Source organism: Anser cygnoides, chromosome 1 (genome assembly GCF_040182565.1).
Source record: "Anser cygnoides isolate HZ-2024a breed goose chromosome 1, Taihu_goose_T2T_genome, whole genome shotgun sequence".
In the NCBI taxonomy this organism is placed as follows: Eukaryota; Metazoa; Chordata; class Aves; order Anseriformes; family Anatidae; genus Anser; species Anser cygnoides.
Genome location: NC_089873.1, coordinates 76,622,874 through 76,641,179, shown reverse-complemented (window position 1 = coordinate 76,641,179; position 18,306 = coordinate 76,622,874). Strand labels below are relative to the sequence as shown.

The following is an 18,306-nucleotide window of genomic DNA, read 5'->3' as shown; positions in this document are numbered from 1 at the left end:
CACGATGTCAGATGAGAAAGCAAAGGCACTCCACCATGCTTCACTCCACTGCAACCACAGCACCTACAGCGAGCACCATCTTGGTGGTCCTATCCCCAATGGTTAGCACGCTCACACGCTGCCCGAGGAAGCCCGAGCAGCTGGCAGCAGCACATGTGGGCTGTCAGAGGGCCAAGCTCAGGGTATGAGCCCCCCAGCACCCAGAGTCCCCACCTGCCCATGGAGGGCTTGGAGCAGAGGAACAGGATGAAGAAGTGTTACATGGTAATGTGCCAGGAAAGCTTCCCCCCCGGCTTAGTTTACTGCAGTGCTTCCTTTCATTGTATGCATGGAGAAGAAAAAAAAAACCAAAAAAATCCCCTTCTCCATTCACCATTATAATGCGTTACACAACACTGGGCAAGCAGCAGTCGCATAACCCTGGCCAACAGGAGGCATGGCAAGGGAGAGAAGCAAGGGTGAAACTGCTGGCACCCCAGAGCAGAGTTCTAAGTTGCAACCTTCAAGGAATCACTGGGGATTTCTTGGCTTGCCCTGCTACAGCGAGCAGTTTTCCATCGCCACCGGCACCCACATGCTCCCCCGACCAAGAGGTGGGTGGGGAGGGGACAACATTTGACGCATGAGAAAGGCAGGCTGTGGGATGGCACGCCAATGGAGCTCCAGGCCTCAGGAAAAGGAGATGTGAGGGGGCAGGAGTCCGTCACCTTCTGAGGTGAGGGGGAAAAAGGGAAACAGTATTAACAGTGGCACAAGAAAGAAAGGAAAGGACCCGGTTTGCAAAAGACTATGCAGAGACCACAAGGAACTGAAGCAAGGTGAGAACAACGTGGGTGACAGAGTAAGCAGTCATTTTCACTCAACCAACTCTCAGTCAACAAATTGCCAAGAGAGAATTTCTTCCAGGCTCTCTTTTCCCACTAATGGTTGGATCTGATGATCTGTCAAGGCCCCTTCCAACCTGGGCTGTTCTCTGATTAATATGAAAGGGACCATGGCGGCAGGCAATAAAAACCCGCCTGTTTCCCTTTTTGGAGATGTCAGTTCTGTAGGGCTACCCGTTTCTATTTTCTCAATGGAAAAAATAAATAACTGGGATACATTTTAGCAGCCCCTCCCAGGAAGAACTCAGGATACTGCGTATATTCCGTCTCTTTGTATCAGTGGACAGTATTAAAAGTAATTGCAGGCAAGCCTAAAATCCTAAGGTTTACATCCCTGCCACCCTGGTTCCCACAATGACTTTGAATGGTAGCAGCAAGGCTGCCATGCTGCTGGACACTTCCCCTGAAAGGGGCCCTGGACAAAGAAGCATACCAAAGTTCAAATCTAGCTTCAAGTTAGGCAAACTAATTGGCGTACACAACTCTTGTTTAAAAAGCCCTGTTAAAGTCAATCTAATATTGTGCAATGATATTCAGCAGAGAAAAACTATTCTAACCTTTTCCTTATCACTCCACCAGTCTCTCCGCACTGCTATATATTATCACAAGAAGCTAACCCACTGCCTGGCACATTAAGATTAAAAATCTGCTCACTGCCTTAGCTACAATTCCCTATTCATTCGTGCATAGTAAATAACAAATACTCAGCTATAAGCTGATCTGAAGAGATAGTACAGCACCGCACCCAAAATCAGCTCCATTTTTATCACCTCTCCAGATTTCATTACACAATCAAAAAGCCAAGCAACTATCTCTAAAGTGCAGCTTTGTGTATGGTTATACAGTTCTTTCTCCAAGTCAAACAGCATCACATTGTCTGGGATAATCTCATCCACTGACATAAACAATTTGTCTGCTATATTTTGATTAACACTTCCTTTTTTTATGAGGACATTGAGATGCTTCAGCCTGAACGGCACAAGGTCTGGCCTCCTACTAAAAGAGACCCGCTCTGCCCAAGCTTTCTCTCTGACTGAGAAACACAGCTGCCAGCGCTGCCCCAAGCACCTCTTTCAAAGCAGAGCTTTCTATCATCTTCCAATCTGACACATGGAAACAAAACAGCATTGGCTTAGGTGATGCCTGACACTTTTTTGAGTGACAAGGTGAGACACTCATAGATCACAACATTCAATAAAAGGACTAAGCTGACCCAAATACAGGAAAGGGCAGAAGTAAACATTAGGCTTGTTCATTCATTTTGTGTTACAACCTTCTAGAGCCTGACTGTCTCCAAGCAACAGTCAACTCAGCTAGCAAAAATCATCAACTAAATTGTTTTAAGTATATGAACTCATATTGCTTGGAGAGAGCTAAGAAGCACTTGCATAAACTGTTTTGATGGTGAACAGTAACATGCACCCACTGATAAAAAATGACTTGTAAAGTAAATGCATATCCCCAGTCTCAGTGGCTTGATAAACTATTCACCAAGCCAGAATGCACAATAATCTCTGATACCACAGTTTACTCACATATGAATTTTTCCCTTGCTAAATAAGGCAGTGGCAGTTAATCCATTACGATATAAACAGATACTGGTTAAACCTGAATAATAATCTTTCTTAAAGAAATGGAAAGTGGGGATGAGGATTTATTCCACTGAATGGACACTGCTGCTTACTACTTCAGCAACTTAAAAGGTGTACAAATTGTTCCTGCACCCTGGCCTGCAGCTTTGCGTTAGCAATTATGTGAGTTGGAAGCGAGCCTGAACCTCTGATGTTTCTTTTTTCTAATCCTCAGCCTGATGATGTTTTAGAATGTATTTTTGTTTATTTTTTGCTTTCAAGTTTAATTTATTTTCTAGGTAATGAGGACCAGAAATAGCTATTTGTTTGTGTACAAAGCCCTGTGTTCATATAACGGCAAAGTTTGTATCTAACTTGCTGTCCTGTAATGAAAACAAGGTATCACAGCACTTATGTAAGTTACTGCAAACTAACTTTATGCAGATTTTGCCATACTCGTGGGACAGACTCAACTGGCATTTGGAACAGATTCTCTTCTGACCTCCTCTGGCTATGCAAAGTGCCCAGAAAGCAGCTGACCGGCGAGCTCTCCATTCATCACCTGCAAGGGACTGATCGGCTGGCACAAATTCCCACTTCCCCCTGCTCTCAACACACGGTAGCAAAGATGGCAGAAATAAAACAAGACTTCCTGGTGCCCCCCAGCAACCTCCTCTGGCCAAGACCCATTTGAAAGCAGTTGCTTCGGTATTAGGGCTAATATAAACCAGAAATCCGGAAGCCCAGAAATTCATCTGGCCTCTCAGGTGCCAGTTTCAGGTGTGAACACCAGCTCCATCAGCTCCAGAACAGGAAGAGCCGCTAGCCAGCCACTGCCTCTCCTTGGACAGTTCAGGCTCTACAGAAGCATCTGGGCCACTTACATCTTTGTTGTTACCAACAACCTGTCAGCTTCTTCGCAGCTATCTTCAGTCCCTCCACATGCACCGTCTACCCAGAAAATCCCATCTTCAGTCTAGCGACTGAGTACTGGAGGAATCACCAGAATCCTGAAATAAATCCCTAGCCTGGGCAGAGATCAGAGCATCTCCTCCTCCCTGCAAACTAACAGGAAGCCAAATTCATCAGCATACTGAGACTCAGACTCTCTTAATTTTTCAGTCTAGACCACAAGCAGAAACTGCATAATTGGATTGAATCTTTAGTGATAACAGATGATCATTTGCTATCTACTACTCAGGCTGTGTGGACCTCTGCTGCTCAAATTTTCCCTTCAACATCCTCCCTCCAACCACACAAACTGCAAGCACTTTGGCAGAAAGTCAAAGCAACGTCAGTCATGCAAAAGATACTCAAGCATGCCTCTGCCAGCACAAACCGCTCTTTCAGGGTTCCTTAGCTTGGTAACGGGGACAAAATGAACTTCCTGTTCCTCCATGACTGACACAGTAGATTAAACGCTGGGAACAGGGAACCACAGCGAACCACCTCAGGCTGCACAGCCCAGAGACCAAGACCAAGCACTACCCAAAAGAGCTGCTGATATACTGCACTGACTGCACAGGAAAGCCACCTCCCTCTTCTCTCCAGCTAGACTGAATAAACTACCTCACTTCTCTCAGATGAATGCATTCCCACTTTATATGGAGAAGGATCAAGAACTTGTGGTAGATATTTATGGTCCAGCTTACGAAGAAGATCCATATTCCTTCTGGATACAAAATTCAGGAAGAAAAAGCTGTACCTGTGTTTTAATTGAAATAACGAGTGCTTTTGTCAAATCCTTAGAAAACAAGCACTTGGACCTGACCCCTCTAACTACCATCAGATAAAAACATCCCATTCTTGAACAGAAACGGGCAGAAAGCAGAAATTCCAAAGTTCCCCAAGAGGTAACATCAACCACCAACCTAGATACCTGCAGCCATGGTGCAGAGACCACTCTGACAGTATCTAAAGATACCTGAAGACACCTTATCGCTCCGGCAAGTCTGGAATTATGATTGATTCATGGTACACAGCAAGTACTGACATGGTTGGGAAGAAGAGCTGACAAGATATTTTCAGTCCTTATTTACTGAAGTGATAAAATGCCTCTAGATCTTGTATGTCCTCTGTTAAACTTGGATAATTAGATGAAAAGCAGCTACCAAAAATGCTTTTTTTCAACCCAGCTTGCTGGAAATCTTTTTTTAGTCCAAACATGCACTTGGTCTCTTCACCTCATGCACCTGTCACAACAAGCTAGACCACTGTCCAGCACTGTGTCGCAACTACATATAAAATAAGGTGCTAAATCTACAAGAATCATTCAGAAAATTTTATTCTATTTCCAGTGCCCTTTGGTGCCTGAATTCACAAGTCAGGCCACTTCATGAAGTCAGTCATGCTATATTAATTGTAACTATCACTCTGAAGTCATAATAATCAATTATCTGGCAGAAAAAAAATAAAGAAACTAAGCTCTTTAGCAAGACACTCCACTGATGCCCACACAAGATACTGTTGGCATTGGGGCTCTCTCTTTTTTATCTATCATACAAACATCACATTTCCTGCACCATTTTCCACATCCTGCTTACACATCACCAAATCATATCTTTTTCACATCAGCTATGACTTTTGCAGCCCCCCAAATCCAGCGGTTTCAAAGACATGATACAATGTCTGAAAATAACATAACCAGGCAAAAATGGTACCAGTCATTCAATTTTCCCCATCTCCTATGTACTACCTCACTTCTGAACTCTGACCTTGCCCAATGTGAACAGAAAACTTTGATCTTGCCACTGTGAGGGGATGTTTAAGACTTTTCCCAAAATCATCTCTTTGAGAAGCTTCTGGCTCCTCTAAACTCCATTCCAGGAAGACAAATACATTTCTCAACTGGGTGATTCAAGAAGCTTTGCATCTTATTCAGGAGGTTTTGTAAATTACAGGAAGGGAAGAAAAAGTAATCCCTTTTTCAGCGGTCTCATTCCTTGAAATAACCACCAATCCTTTGATCTTCTGCCTAAGGCAATGTCTGCAGCTAGCCTCCAAAGAGTTCATTTGGATGAGGCACTATGGTCACTGTGCTGCTCCAAAATCTGTGAATGCCCAAGAAAGCACAGCCCGATTAATTCCTATAACTACATGGCAAACTGCCCTCATGATAGCCTGTCCTGGCCCTGTACTTTTTTCCTCAGACAGATGATGATGAAATTGCTTGAAATTTTAAGCATTAACAGGAGTTCTCCCCAGATAGTTCAAAAACTTTATCGTAATGTCACCTTCCAAACTCCCCTTTATCTTCTCATACCCATGCTTCCACACTTGGATAAGTGATTACTACAGTACTCAGAAGTGCTCTGCAAGATCACTTCAGAAGTCCACAAGTCTTTGCTGAGCCTTTGCTTTGCTTGATTGTCACAAATCAATCCAAAGCTCAACTACCTTTGTGAAAAACCTAATCAGGACAACAGTAAATGTATTTTTGACAATCCTATTAACCCACCTTGCCATTTCTGAGTGGCTGTATTGCCTGCTCACTACCGAAACTCATCTAGACAGTCTTTAATTACTACCCATAAAAGGTTTCGCTTTCGCCTGCAACTCACCAAAGGGTTCGTTAAGAAATCTCCCCAGATACTGCTTTGATTCTGTCCGATTCACCCAGTTCTTTTTTCAGATGACATTTGGTTTTGCTTTAATTCTTTCAGTAGAGCTTCCAGTTCTTGTATTACAGGTGATATCAATTCTGACTGGTCTCTTTGGCTAGTGCATTATTTTTTTCTCTGACTACTTCTTGTACCATATCTCTGCAAGGACACCAGTCACAAATTTCCATTTTGGAAGTTGGATCCACCTCATGATTGCAGGTTATCATCAGTCACAAGTGACTATGTCAGTTCTGAAGACTTAAGGGCTCTTTCCTCTATAAAGACAAGTCTCAGATGGTATTAAGTATTTTACTGATCACATAATGGTAATTTATTCTTTACCATTAATTCAGAAATAATTTTATAAATTCTTCTTTTCCTGGCACAGGAAACACATAGAAGCACATTGCTTCTAATGAGGTGTCTTAACAGAACTTCATATGTTTTTTTGTTTGTTTGTTTGTTTTAACTATGTCCTATGTACTACTACATGGCAGCAGGGTGGGAGGGGAATAAAAAAATAAAACATGCAGTTATTGGTCCTTACATTCACTGGCAGAAAAACCTGCTCAACTACAAAAGTTAATACAGACAGGACTTATTGCCTGCCAGGTCCTGACCTTGCTTTGTTTTTGCAAGAGATGCCATTGCTAACAGAAACCAAGCATACCTCTAACCTGAATCCTGCAGCTGCCCAGGGTCCATAGCAGTACCCTCCCTGAAGACCTAGACGCCTGTCTCTGAACAACTTCATGATCAAATCCTCATTTATCTGCGAGTAATCCCGGAGAGCTAGCCAAAGAAGCAGAAATCTCAACTTGGATATTCCTCAATCTCAACTTGGATATTCCTCAACAGTTTTTTTTGTTGTTTTTTTTTTTTTTTTCCAAATGGCTTCATAACGTACTTCCAGTTGGTAAGTACAAACTTTCAGGTGTCGAACCTACATCTCAGATTACCTATACAGGAAATGCTGTCATGGATCTTGGCTACTATTTTGTTAGTTACTTTTTCTAAGCAAATACATATTATTACAACAAACTGTCACTTACCCCATGGAAATAAATTATTACCTCCTCACCTAAAAATAAAAAAAAAAAATCAATATCTATTAAATTGTACGTTTTGTAATTTTACCATCTAAAGGCAAAGACTTTTTTTCTGTATTGTAATAATCTTTATAAGCAGCATGCTATGACAGCAATGATATGTAACTGTATATACAGAGATACTTGAAGACTAATTTGAAACTTAAACTTTCCATATTCACTGCAATATTCAACTTTACTTTTATGACAGTAACACTAAAATTCAAAATATTTTTTACAGCAGCTCACTACTCATGAAACTTGTTCAACATTCAATCTCAGCTTACTAAGTTCTGTCTTCAACCTGAGAAGCATTACAGACATTGCCCTACCTGATTTTTACATCAGCAAACCTGATTTCTTCTTCTTTATACCAAATTTAAAACAATGAAATTCCACAAACCTCTTCATTTAACTCCAACTTTACAGCTGTCTTGAGAGTCAGGCTCACTGGGCCTTATTTTTCCATGTTGGGACAGGTGCGAAGTCTATGAACAGACATCCTCATGAGTGATGGATGGCAAGGAAACAACACTGCATTCAGCTGAAACTGAAGAGTAAAATCTATCTTGGCAGAACAAAATAATTGAAGTCAGAAACTGCCCAAGATATCCAAATTAATACTATTAACAGACAGTTAACCTTTTTCACCCCGTGCAGTTGTTTGTTTTTTTAAATGAAGGGAAAAAAAAAAAAAACAACTTTGTAGGTAGTCTTACAACTTTTGTTCTTTGGTCAGAAAAAATGGAACTAGCTTAGAGATGTATTTCAACGTTTTTCACCAGTCCTAACTAGAAAGATCTGCTCTTAGTGTTTTCAAAAGTGATATTTGGTCTTTCCCAATACGTTAGCTTTGTTTACCTCTTTGCTTATTGATTCTGAACAATAACAAAATCCTAACCAGATATAAAAGCTGACTGAGTGTATCTTAGCAAAGCACAGTACTGATTCAGTTATTCAGAACAACTACAGAGCCTGTTAGATATCCAAGTCCAGCCAACTTTAAAATGAGATCAACAAGGTCATGCAAAAAGCAGTGTTTCCAGTCTCATGCACCACTAGTTAGCCCCCCACCTGCAAAGCATGTGCTCTAATTTAAAGTTAGTAGAAGAAAATTACTACTAAACTCAGGGCACTTCTTACACACCTTTATTTTGTGACCATTACTGTTTTCAAGCTTTTCTCCACATCCATGAGGGAGAGTAACTCACTTTTTCTTAAATGGAAGCGGAGGATATCCAAAATTCATAGAGCCCTGAGAGCTGGAACTTTATAAATGATGCCAGGTATTGCATTAAGACAAAACAATACTGCTCACATTCAATACAGCTGCCCTCTAGAGCTGCCTAATTCAGGTTTCCAAATCAGTGTTCAAGATTGTACAACTACACAAAATGTCACAAGCATCAGGTTGCAGATGCACTCTGGAACCAGGCAAAATTCCCCACAGCGAAATGAAACATGTCCTGAAGGGTTCCTCAGTGGTCTGTGCCTGCTGCTGCTCTAGCTTGAATCCAAGGCACCATGAGGAGGCTTGCAGGCAGCTAGCAGCCTTGAAGCCTCCTGTCTTTGACCTGCCTCTGCTCTGCACACAAGAACGCTAGCACACATTGGCAGTAAAAAGAGAAGAAAACCTTATGAACTGGGTTGCTGTCTGTTAACTGTGGGCACATCAGCGTAAAAGTTTGGGGCTTACTTTGAGTTTCAGCAGCTGCTTTTCTATCCTGCAACTACAAGCTTTCAGCTGCCTCTGCAACATTCATTAACTTGCATATGCCAAGTGCAGGAAAAAAAAAAACACGTTTGAAATTCAAACAAACCTCTAAAAGAAAATCAAGATAACAAGTCCAAGTGTTGGATTATAACAAGCTTCTGTATTTTGTGATTCATATGAAAAGCTCCAGTGTCAGGGTTTGGTTTTCTTTCAAATGACATTGATTTTTATCTGCCAGAGGTCAAAGAAGAAAAACTTGATTACTGTTTTAATATCAATTCCTTGTACAGAGAAGACCTGCAGTAATTTCAATTTATAGCATCAAACGATAACAACCACACTTGGATATGCTTTTCTAGCCTTCTTCTGCCAATTAACTTCAAATGAATTTCAACTCCATGCCTTCTATCACGCAGCAGTAACCAACCCAAAGGGGAATTTCAGATGAACTGTCCTAAACTTATTATATATAAGAAGATTACAGGAGTACCAGAATTCATTATATAAATGCTTAGTTGTTACCAAAGCATTGGATTTCCCATGCACTTAGCAAGCCTGCCATACACTGCAGTATAGGACATGACCATGTCAGTAAGGACTGCGTCATGTTTTTACAGAGAATTGCGTGAGGTAGCATAGGCAATCTTAAAACTGCAAAATTGCTATTTCTTTCTTTTTGAGGAACTCATTTTGTAATTCAGACATTCTTTTATGGAAGGTAGTATTATTATGCATTTTCATAAACCAAAAATCCCCCAAAAAAATACTGGGTTGAATGAGAACACACACAGACATCTACCATGTGAAATAGCACACTTAACAGCAACAGGGCCAGGCTGCTTGCTTCTATGTAATTTGAAAAGAAATAAGGCTTGCTAGTAGCTTTCAGAGCTATTTTCTGACAGTAGGGGACTGCAGATCTCTCAACAACTATCTGTCATCTTCTGTTTCTATTCACTTCTACTTCCTTTCTAATGCGTGCTGCCTTTTCGACCATTCATTCAGTTACTGCCCCACCACACAGACCTACCTCTTCCCATGCACACAGCAGCTTCCGGACATTGCTCTCTTCATTTCTCTACCACCTCACTCTCCATTCACCAATGGCACCTATCTCCCCCTTTTCCTCTGTGTTATCCAAAGGCCAGAAAGGGAGTCCAGAAAGCATGGGAAAGACAGTCTTCCCATGATCACCAATTGAAGTAGCCACAAGGAAAACCCTGCTTATAGGATTTACCCATGATTTACCAGAGCAGCAGTGCACACACAGCCCCCAGGCAGTCCTGCCAGGTCAGCGCTCTGGGGTTGTCTTTCCTCTATTTCTAAGCAGTAAATAAGACATGCTTTAAAATTACATGCTGCGCATGAAGCGTTGTTCTTATCAAGAGCAATCAAAAAAAAAAAAAAGCATATGATGTGTAGATTTGGGCACAGAAAGATGGTCAGAAAGACAGACCTAGAGTGACAGGACCACTTCTGACCCAACTGTTTGCCTGCTGCAGCCAAAATAGCTCTCCACCATCTCAAGCAATACCTCATACAATACGTTAATAACAAGTTTATATTAAGCCTGTGTTTTCTGTCTTTTGCTTTCCTTCTTTAACTGTTTCCAATTCTTAATCAAAATCATTACTTCGCTAGAATGCAATTTGTTTGTTTCAGATTTAAAGCAAACTGAGGTAGTAAAAAAAAAACAAAAACAAGAACTTTTTTTTACTCCCCCAGAGACAGAGAACAGAAGGGCAGCAATTGAGCAAGCAAAGTTTTGCCATGCCTCCCAGAAGTGGAAGCCCCTGAGAACTGGGACGCACATACTGCAAGCCAGCTTCAGACCCCACGGCAGCCAGAGCCAGCAGAGAAGTTGCCTCTTCCAGGTAATATTCACTGCCCTCCAGCCCGAGGCAGGTGCCAGGACAGCCCACACTATCACAGTGGCCTCAGTGAGATCATTCCAGGGCTCACTCCTATCAAAAGCTGGGAAAATTTTAAGAGGAGCAGAGGAAGAGGAGCCCTTTGTGCTAGAGGAAGAGCAGGCATCAAGACTGTGCTGCAGCTTCTCCACACAGGGCTGCAGGGATAACAAACGCATTTTTGTTCACCCTGTTCTCAGAAATGTTCCTGCCATTTTATCTGAACCTTTCCACACAAAAACATTCAACCCCAATCATCTTACTCTTGGTCCAAGCAGTCAAGGTTTAGCACCACTGGAAACAACTGAATCCAAGACCTACGATGGAAGTGTCTGCACATTGATGCACCAGTGGAAATACTGATTCAAACACTTAGAGGAAATTAGGTTTATAAATAACGTAAATGAAGGTTTAAAAGAATCAGTTCAGACAAGGAAAAAAAAGTAAAACCCTGAACTACCATTCATTTTCCTTTCTCCATTTTTTTCTATAAACATTCCTGAGTGCAAAGTTACGCCTGAACTTTGCCAGTCTCCCATTCACACAAAATGTAACAGACTTTTCAAAGTAGGTAGAAACCAGACTTTTAGGAGCATTAAACACACACAGAGGACATGGCTTTGTGGTATTTCACAGTATGCAGCACCGTGCAGTAGCCAAACTATAACAGCCTGTACCATCAGCAGCAAGGAGCCCGGCGGTTCAGCCTGGCTGACCAAAGGTTTATGCACTTCTCACCAGGCGGTGTTCCAAGCTGGAGGAGTCACAGACTGAGCCGACTCTTCCTTCTGGGACACTTTCAAAATATAGGATACCTGTGACTGCAAGTGGGTCAGGGAACCACATAAAGACTGTTTGGTTAATCCCTTTGGTACACAGAAGGAAGTTAAATATGATTTGAAGTGATGAAAGTTAAACAATCTCCCCTCTTTCCTGACTACTTCCCACACCACCCATAGTCCTGTCGAGAACTACAGAAGTAGAAACAGCCACACCATTTGTCTCCACTTAAAATTCAAGTCCTCTCTCATTTCCATTACCACCACACAGCTTTGGGATAAATTCACTTTAAATCAATTGGTTCTTTCCCTAACCCCGCTTTTCTCTCCACGTCTGCTTGTCTGATAACGAGCTCTTTGAACCAAGGATATTACATTTCAGCATACAGTCTCATAAATCATTACACTGTAATTAAGGCTACTCCTATGCTCCTTCGCACTCGAGCTGTGTTTTGTGTGCAAGTACAACTTGTGAGAGAAACCAGCCACCTCTGGGGCTCATTACTTGCTGCATTCCCACAAGAGTGCTTTGTGGAAAGCTCCGTGCCATTGTTTATTTAAGGAAGGCACTGTTGTTAAAATATTTGAGATGAGCATCAAAATAAGTTCATTATAAGCAGCAAAGTTGGAGCAGTGCCTAATTGTTAATGTAATGGGATAATTACAGAGGATGTAAGCTTTGATATATGCATAGGATTGCAAGGTAGGCAAGATAGGGAGTTTTATTTATACGTCTGTATCTCTGCTTATGTGGCATTTATTATAAAGTCAATGAAGGTATCTAATAGTGCATATAGTATATCTTATGCTTTAAAAAAGTTATCACAGAAAAGAAATACACCATATATCTGAAAAGTGCCATATAATTAGCCAATTTATGTTTCCAGTTACATCAGCATACATTCAAAGAAGTTGCAGGGTACAGATCAGTGCTTTTGCATTAGGAAGACGACAAAAGAAGTGTGTTTCTGAAAACACTAAGCCTAAAAAGTAGGAAAAAATATTAAGAAACAGAACCTAATGGACAAGTCTTACTGGTACTGTCAATCAGGAAAATAAAGTACCTACGTAACAAAACACAGAAGTACTTTTGCCCACATGAAAGCAGAAATCCATCTTCCCTCCCTTGTTCCACATATTTGGTTCTGTATATATCAGAATTAGATTAAGAGTAATTCCAGTTGTGCCACTTTTACTTTCTTTAGGCTTTTTATTCTCTCCTAATTGCATTTTGTTAGCTGGCAAAAGAAAGAAAAAATTGCTGCTATTAAAGGACATATACGATGCTCCTTAACCAGAGTTTACGTTTTCAGGCAGTAGAAGAGAAGAGTGAAAACAAGTGCACTGATGAAAATACAGTGGCGTGTCACAGCATCATCAGTCACTACATCTTTTTTCTTAGCACCGTTTCTGAGGCCACCAAGATGACACATTTTAGCCTTCACAATATTTGTAATATTTTGATTTATGCTGTTCCATATGCACTTTCTACTTAACCTTGCCTTTTCTCAAAATATGACTGATGTTGTTTGCATGAAGTCCAAATTCAGCAAGACAGACTAAAGCCCAGTGAAGGAGCCAGAATAAAACTGTGATACTCATTTCAACTAAGAAAGTTCAAGCAAGCACTTGACAAATTGAGCAACGTTGCTCAAGCCAAATCAACACTAAACTTGAGAAAAAAAAGTATGAATACTTTACAACACATTTTTTGCTGCTAATTAGAAATAAGCCTTGGCACTCCTTGCCACACAGGGTCATATATTACCTAGCAGGCAGCTCCAGCTGCATGCTCCATTAATTGCGTTCCATGAGGTCTCTCTCTCCTGCCACAGCACCGAAGCGCCTTTATGGAGGTGAGACAGGAATGCAGCCACTGATGGTGACTAACAGCCCCATTGTCAAACTTTCCAGCAGCTGATGCTGGCAGTCGTTCTTACTTTTTTCCGCCTCCCCAGTCAAGAATACTTTTTTTTCCCCTCATTGTGCCTAAAGGTGATTAACAGTAGCTCTAATTCCCAACATCAATGCCCACATTTACTGCCAAGACTCTGGGGAAGGTGGTCTCAGGGTTCAGACACTACTGAAGGACAGAGTAAAATACTCAGATTCATTGCCTAGCTCTGTCACGTTACTTCCTCCGGGACATAAAGCCTCAAACCGTGCAGAAGCTAAGGCACTCTAAGGGTTGAAAAACAAGGAGAAAAAGCATTATTAGCACAGCTCAATAATCCAGTAACAAATATATTTTGAAATGGCAGAAAATTACGCATGGATGTAAATTACTTTTCCCAAACATTTCCTTTTCTCTACTAAATTGAATGATGATCTACTTTTACATGTATAAACTTTCTCCTTTTTAAAAAGGGGATGTTGAGGAGAAGAAACAACTCACAGACGCTTGAGACTGGACATCATCAGCACCTCAAAGCAGCATCCAGATCCAGAATCAACGCAAACAGAAAAAAGAGCAGGCGATTGCTTGGACACCGTATCTCAACTATCCCCAAGACCTGCAGCAGCCAACAGAGAATGCTAAGCCCTAAAACCCTCTCAAAGATGACCCAGAGGTGCTCCTGTCCACTTGGGATCCACAGCCTGGAACATCCTCCTGAAGACAGGTTTTCATGCCCCTTCTTCCAAAAACCTGTGCACAGCCACTCTCTTATTTTAAATACAGATACAAGATGAAGAATTAGGAGTGGTGCCGCCTCACTTCCCTCTCCCTGCCCCCATCCAGTACTACACTGCTGACTTGAGATGCGGAAGAGATGTTCAGTTTCCTCTTCTGACTACCAGGGATTAAATCTGAAAGTAATGCCCTCATGCTGTGTTTCATCCAACAGCTGTTTATAGTAAATACAGAAAAATGTCCTGAGACAAGGACAGGAACACAGGTTTCTTCCACCTCCAAGAAGTGCTGCAATCTTTTGGGTCCCACTTCCAGCACCTCATCATTCCAGTGACTCCATTTTTGCAGAGGGAGGCATGGAGAGGCATTCCTGCCTTCACCCAGCACCACCTCGGCATACTTGCCTAGATGCGGGACATGGATCCCCTGTCTCCCAGACACAGAGGACCCCCTGGACCTCCTCACTGCACAGGAAGAAGAATCCCACACTCACATTCCAGTAGATATTAAGCTCACCCTGTGCTTGATGTGCACATTTCAGCTGCCTCTTTCTCTTGGAGTTAAGTTTCATGAGCAAACTGAGCACGTGAAAATTTCTGCATCAGCAAGTGAGCAAAAAATATTCTGAAAATGCATGAAACCCAGCCTTTGCCTGGAAATCTCTACCTCAGAACTAATCTGTTGAGCTGGTTCAACTCCTCAAGGAGTAAGGCCGCTTACGTGACAGGCCTCTCCCACTTAGAGAGGTGCTGTGCACTTTCTTATCTTATTTATAGAATGGCCTCACTTGTGCTTTGTTTAAGAAACAATTAGCCTTTGACAGCTTAAAATAAACAGAACTCTCTCCCTGCTGCAGAATCACTAGACCCGACCTGGATTTAAAGTTATTGCAAGAACTTTAAAGTTCCATATGAGACTATCTGATGGCCTTAAGGATGTGAGCCACGAGCTAATTTTCCCTCCTCTCCTGGCACCTTGCAAAATGGCACCCTGAGCAACACCAGCAGGAGGTAAAAAAACAGGGATCCACATCGGTCAAAGGAAGTGAGGAAGCAGTCATCCCAGCTCTTACCCTCTTCATCCTCGCCAACATGCATGTAGCACCTCGGCAAGGTAGGGCTGCCTCCATCAGACGTGTGGGCTGAACAAAGGGCCTACGGGCATGCAGGAGACAGAAGTCCAGCCACAAGCACACACTGAATGCACAGCTGGGCAAACTTCTTCCCTGAACTTACTGGTGTTTCCTCTGCCTCTTGTGTTGCTGCAACCGCTCCAAAGGCAGTAATTTCACTAGCTGGCACAGGTAACAGGACCTGGCAGCACAACCTTACATTTCTGTCCAAACTCCCGTACCACCAGCAGAGGGGTCAGCGCTCCCATTTAGTAGACGTGGGAGTTTTCCACTGGTATCTTCATGTTTCCTTCAAGGCCTTCAGCTCCTCAACTCCAGTCTGCCGGCTCTGCAGATGCCCGTACCCAGCTGGGGAGCAGGATACAGAACTGCTGCACTGAGGAGAGACCAGAGCTACCTCAGCATACTTGAAGCCCTGGCAATGCCTGCTGCTGAAGGAGAGATGCGCAGAGGCATCCTGTCTCATATCCCAGGTGGTTTTCTTCAGCTGGCTCTTATGAGAAGAAAGCCTGAATAGTCAGTTAGTTAGGGTGTTAGCTTGACTTCAATTACTTCTCTTGCGGAAGAGCTCCCGTGTGCCTCAGGCAAGCTGCTATCTTGGCTTCTCGTCTATAAAACCTGGGGCAAATGTTCTGACCTAACTCCAAGGGATGAATGGAGGGCCTCTGGGTTGCGACACGGGAACGCCAGCATGCGTTTATGAAATGTGCAGTGGTACCAGCACCGGTCACAGCAGGAATGTCTGTGACCACAGACAAGCGGGTATTCTGTGAAATGAGGTACATTTCTTAACATAACAAGTAGTAAAAGTAAAGTATGGGAAACTTAGCTTCCCCTAGATGCAGCAATGAGACAGAACCAAACAACAACAAAATTATGACAACAAAGAAGAAATGCAGGGGCTACAAGAATAAGAAACAATATCCAGTGATTACCAGTTGCAGAAGGCAGGATTTAAAATGACAGGAGTCAGCAAAACAAAAGGAGATGTGAGACAAAATACAGACAGTCACAGATAGAAAAGGCACAAAACTAACAAATAGAGGAACAAACTATGGAAAAATACTTGTAAACTGATGAAATGATTGAACAGCAAGGATAGGAAGTAATAATAAGATAAAGAAATACAGATGACCTTCAACAGCAGCTTTTTTCCAGTCAGGGTACCCCAGCAGGTGACACAGACATAGGCACAGGCATTAGCTGTTAGCATGTTGGTACTGCCCTGACTTTGCCCTGCAGTCCCCACCGAAGAGACCTCAGGCCACCAGCAGTCCAAAACAACAGGCAGGGGCAATAACCAGGCACACGTTAATTAGCAGAGGATCAGCTTTAGCAAGGGATATGTTTGCTTAACTGTTGTTCTCAAGGTACTGCTGATGTTTAAACAATAAACAGCACTGATATTTAACCAGAGTTTGAGCTGCCTCGCCAATCGAATTGCTATGATTCATGCAGCGCAGGAGACATTTCCACTGACAAATGGTTAAGGACGTGCTTACTTTGGCCGTGCCACAAAAATCACTGAAACTGCTGCAGCTCTCCTACCAACATCAGAGGGAACCACTGCACCCTCAGGATCTGTCGCTGCGACCACGCGATGTGACAGTTTAAAGAAAGGTATCGGTGCACTCCTAACGTCATGTCAGCGTGCTTCTCTAGGGTTCCAGGCAGGGGATTTACAGCGCTAATGAAAGCCTCAAGCAAGCAGGAGCGCTACAGCCCAAGTTAAACTACAACTTTTCATCCTGTGAAGAGAAAGAACAGCTGATGGAAAAAAAAAAGCATCCCCGTGAAATATCTGACTAGAAACGTCTGCTTATTGCAGGTAAGACCTCAGCTGAACACCGGTGAGAGGGAAAGGGGGCAACGAGCTGATTATGAGAGCGAGTCAAGTTCTCATCCTTTGCATCTCTGAAGTAAAGCAGCCCCCCCCCCCCAAAAAAAAAAAGATAAAATTATTAAAAAACATAAAATAGTAATAAAATGAAAATGAAATAAACTATAATAAAATGAAATGAGCCGAAAGGAAGTGAAACCAAGTGGAAGCGAGCCGCAGGTACCCCGCAGAGCGCCCCGGTGCCGAACGGGGCCGGTGCCGCCGCCGGCGCTGCCCGGTTCCGGTTTGGTCCGGCCCGGCCGGGCGAAGCCGCGGGGATCGCGCCGAGCCGTGGGCACCCCCAGCAGCCCCCGGCACCCCCCCGGGCGCCCGGTCCGGACTCCCCCCGGGCGGCTGCGAGCGCTGCCGTGGCCCCCCGGCCCCGCGCTTCCTCCTTTGCCCGCTGCGCCGCCGCCGGGCGCTTCCTGCCCCGCACTCACCCCAGAGTGCTGATAAAGCCGTTGACAGAGCCCTCGGCGTAGAGGGACACGATGTCCCCGATGTACAGAAAGCTGGACATTTTCTCAGACATTTTGCCTCATTTTCAGCCCGTTCCGCGCTCCCCTCACACACGCGCACCGCTCTCCCTCCGAGCCGGGCCGGGGGGCGGCCGTCTAAGCGCTGCGGAGCGGGCGGCGAGCGCGGGCCCGGCCGCGGCCCTCACCGCGGCGCTGCCGGGGCTGACATGAGCGCGCCGCCGCTGCCCTCCACCGCCCGCCGCGGCGCCCCGCGCCGCCTCCCGGCGCCCCGCACCGCCTCCCGGCGCCGCCTCGCCTGCCCCGGCCCGCCCCGACCGGCCCCGGGCCCGACCGCGTGGCCGCCGCTGCCGGGGGGAGCGGCCGCCGGCAGCCCCGGGCGGCGGGGGGACGAGGGACCTCCATTCTGTGAGGAGAGCGGGTACAGCCCCCTGCCCAGCACGGCTCTCAGGCACCACTGTTTATAACCCGTGTGTTTTTCAGGCGATTTTGTTGGCATTTATAAGCCAGTGGTTCACCCCTGGTCCAACAGCATGGCTGCACACTACTAATCTCTTGCTGTCCCAAATAATAGGCCGAGAGCGTAAGTCTGGCTGCAGATTTGCTGTAAATGGGGAATGAGTAGAGAACTTCCCACTT

At 43.9% G+C, this 18,306-nt stretch overlaps 1 protein-coding gene across 6 annotated transcripts in view; it reads right to left on the bottom strand.

The window, feature by feature from the left end:
- Positions 1 to 17,914, bottom strand: part of ITPR2 (inositol 1,4,5-trisphosphate receptor type 2) — a 276,712-nt gene extending 258,798 nt beyond the window's left edge. For 4 of the 6 annotated variants that reach the window (XM_067000431.1, XM_067000435.1, XM_067000444.1 and 1 more), the window contains exon 1: positions 17,632 to 17,913. In XM_067000431.1, the coding sequence (XP_066856532.1) occupies positions 17,632 to 17,723 (92 nt within the window). In that variant the 5' untranslated portion in view covers positions 17,724 to 17,913. Of the gene's footprint in view, positions 1 to 7,109; positions 7,139 to 7,548; positions 7,686 to 17,631 lie in introns of those variants that run through there. The other 2 variants (XM_067000450.1, XM_067000454.1) reach the window with 2 other exon arrangements.
- Positions 17,915 to 18,306: the final 392 nt, after the last annotated feature.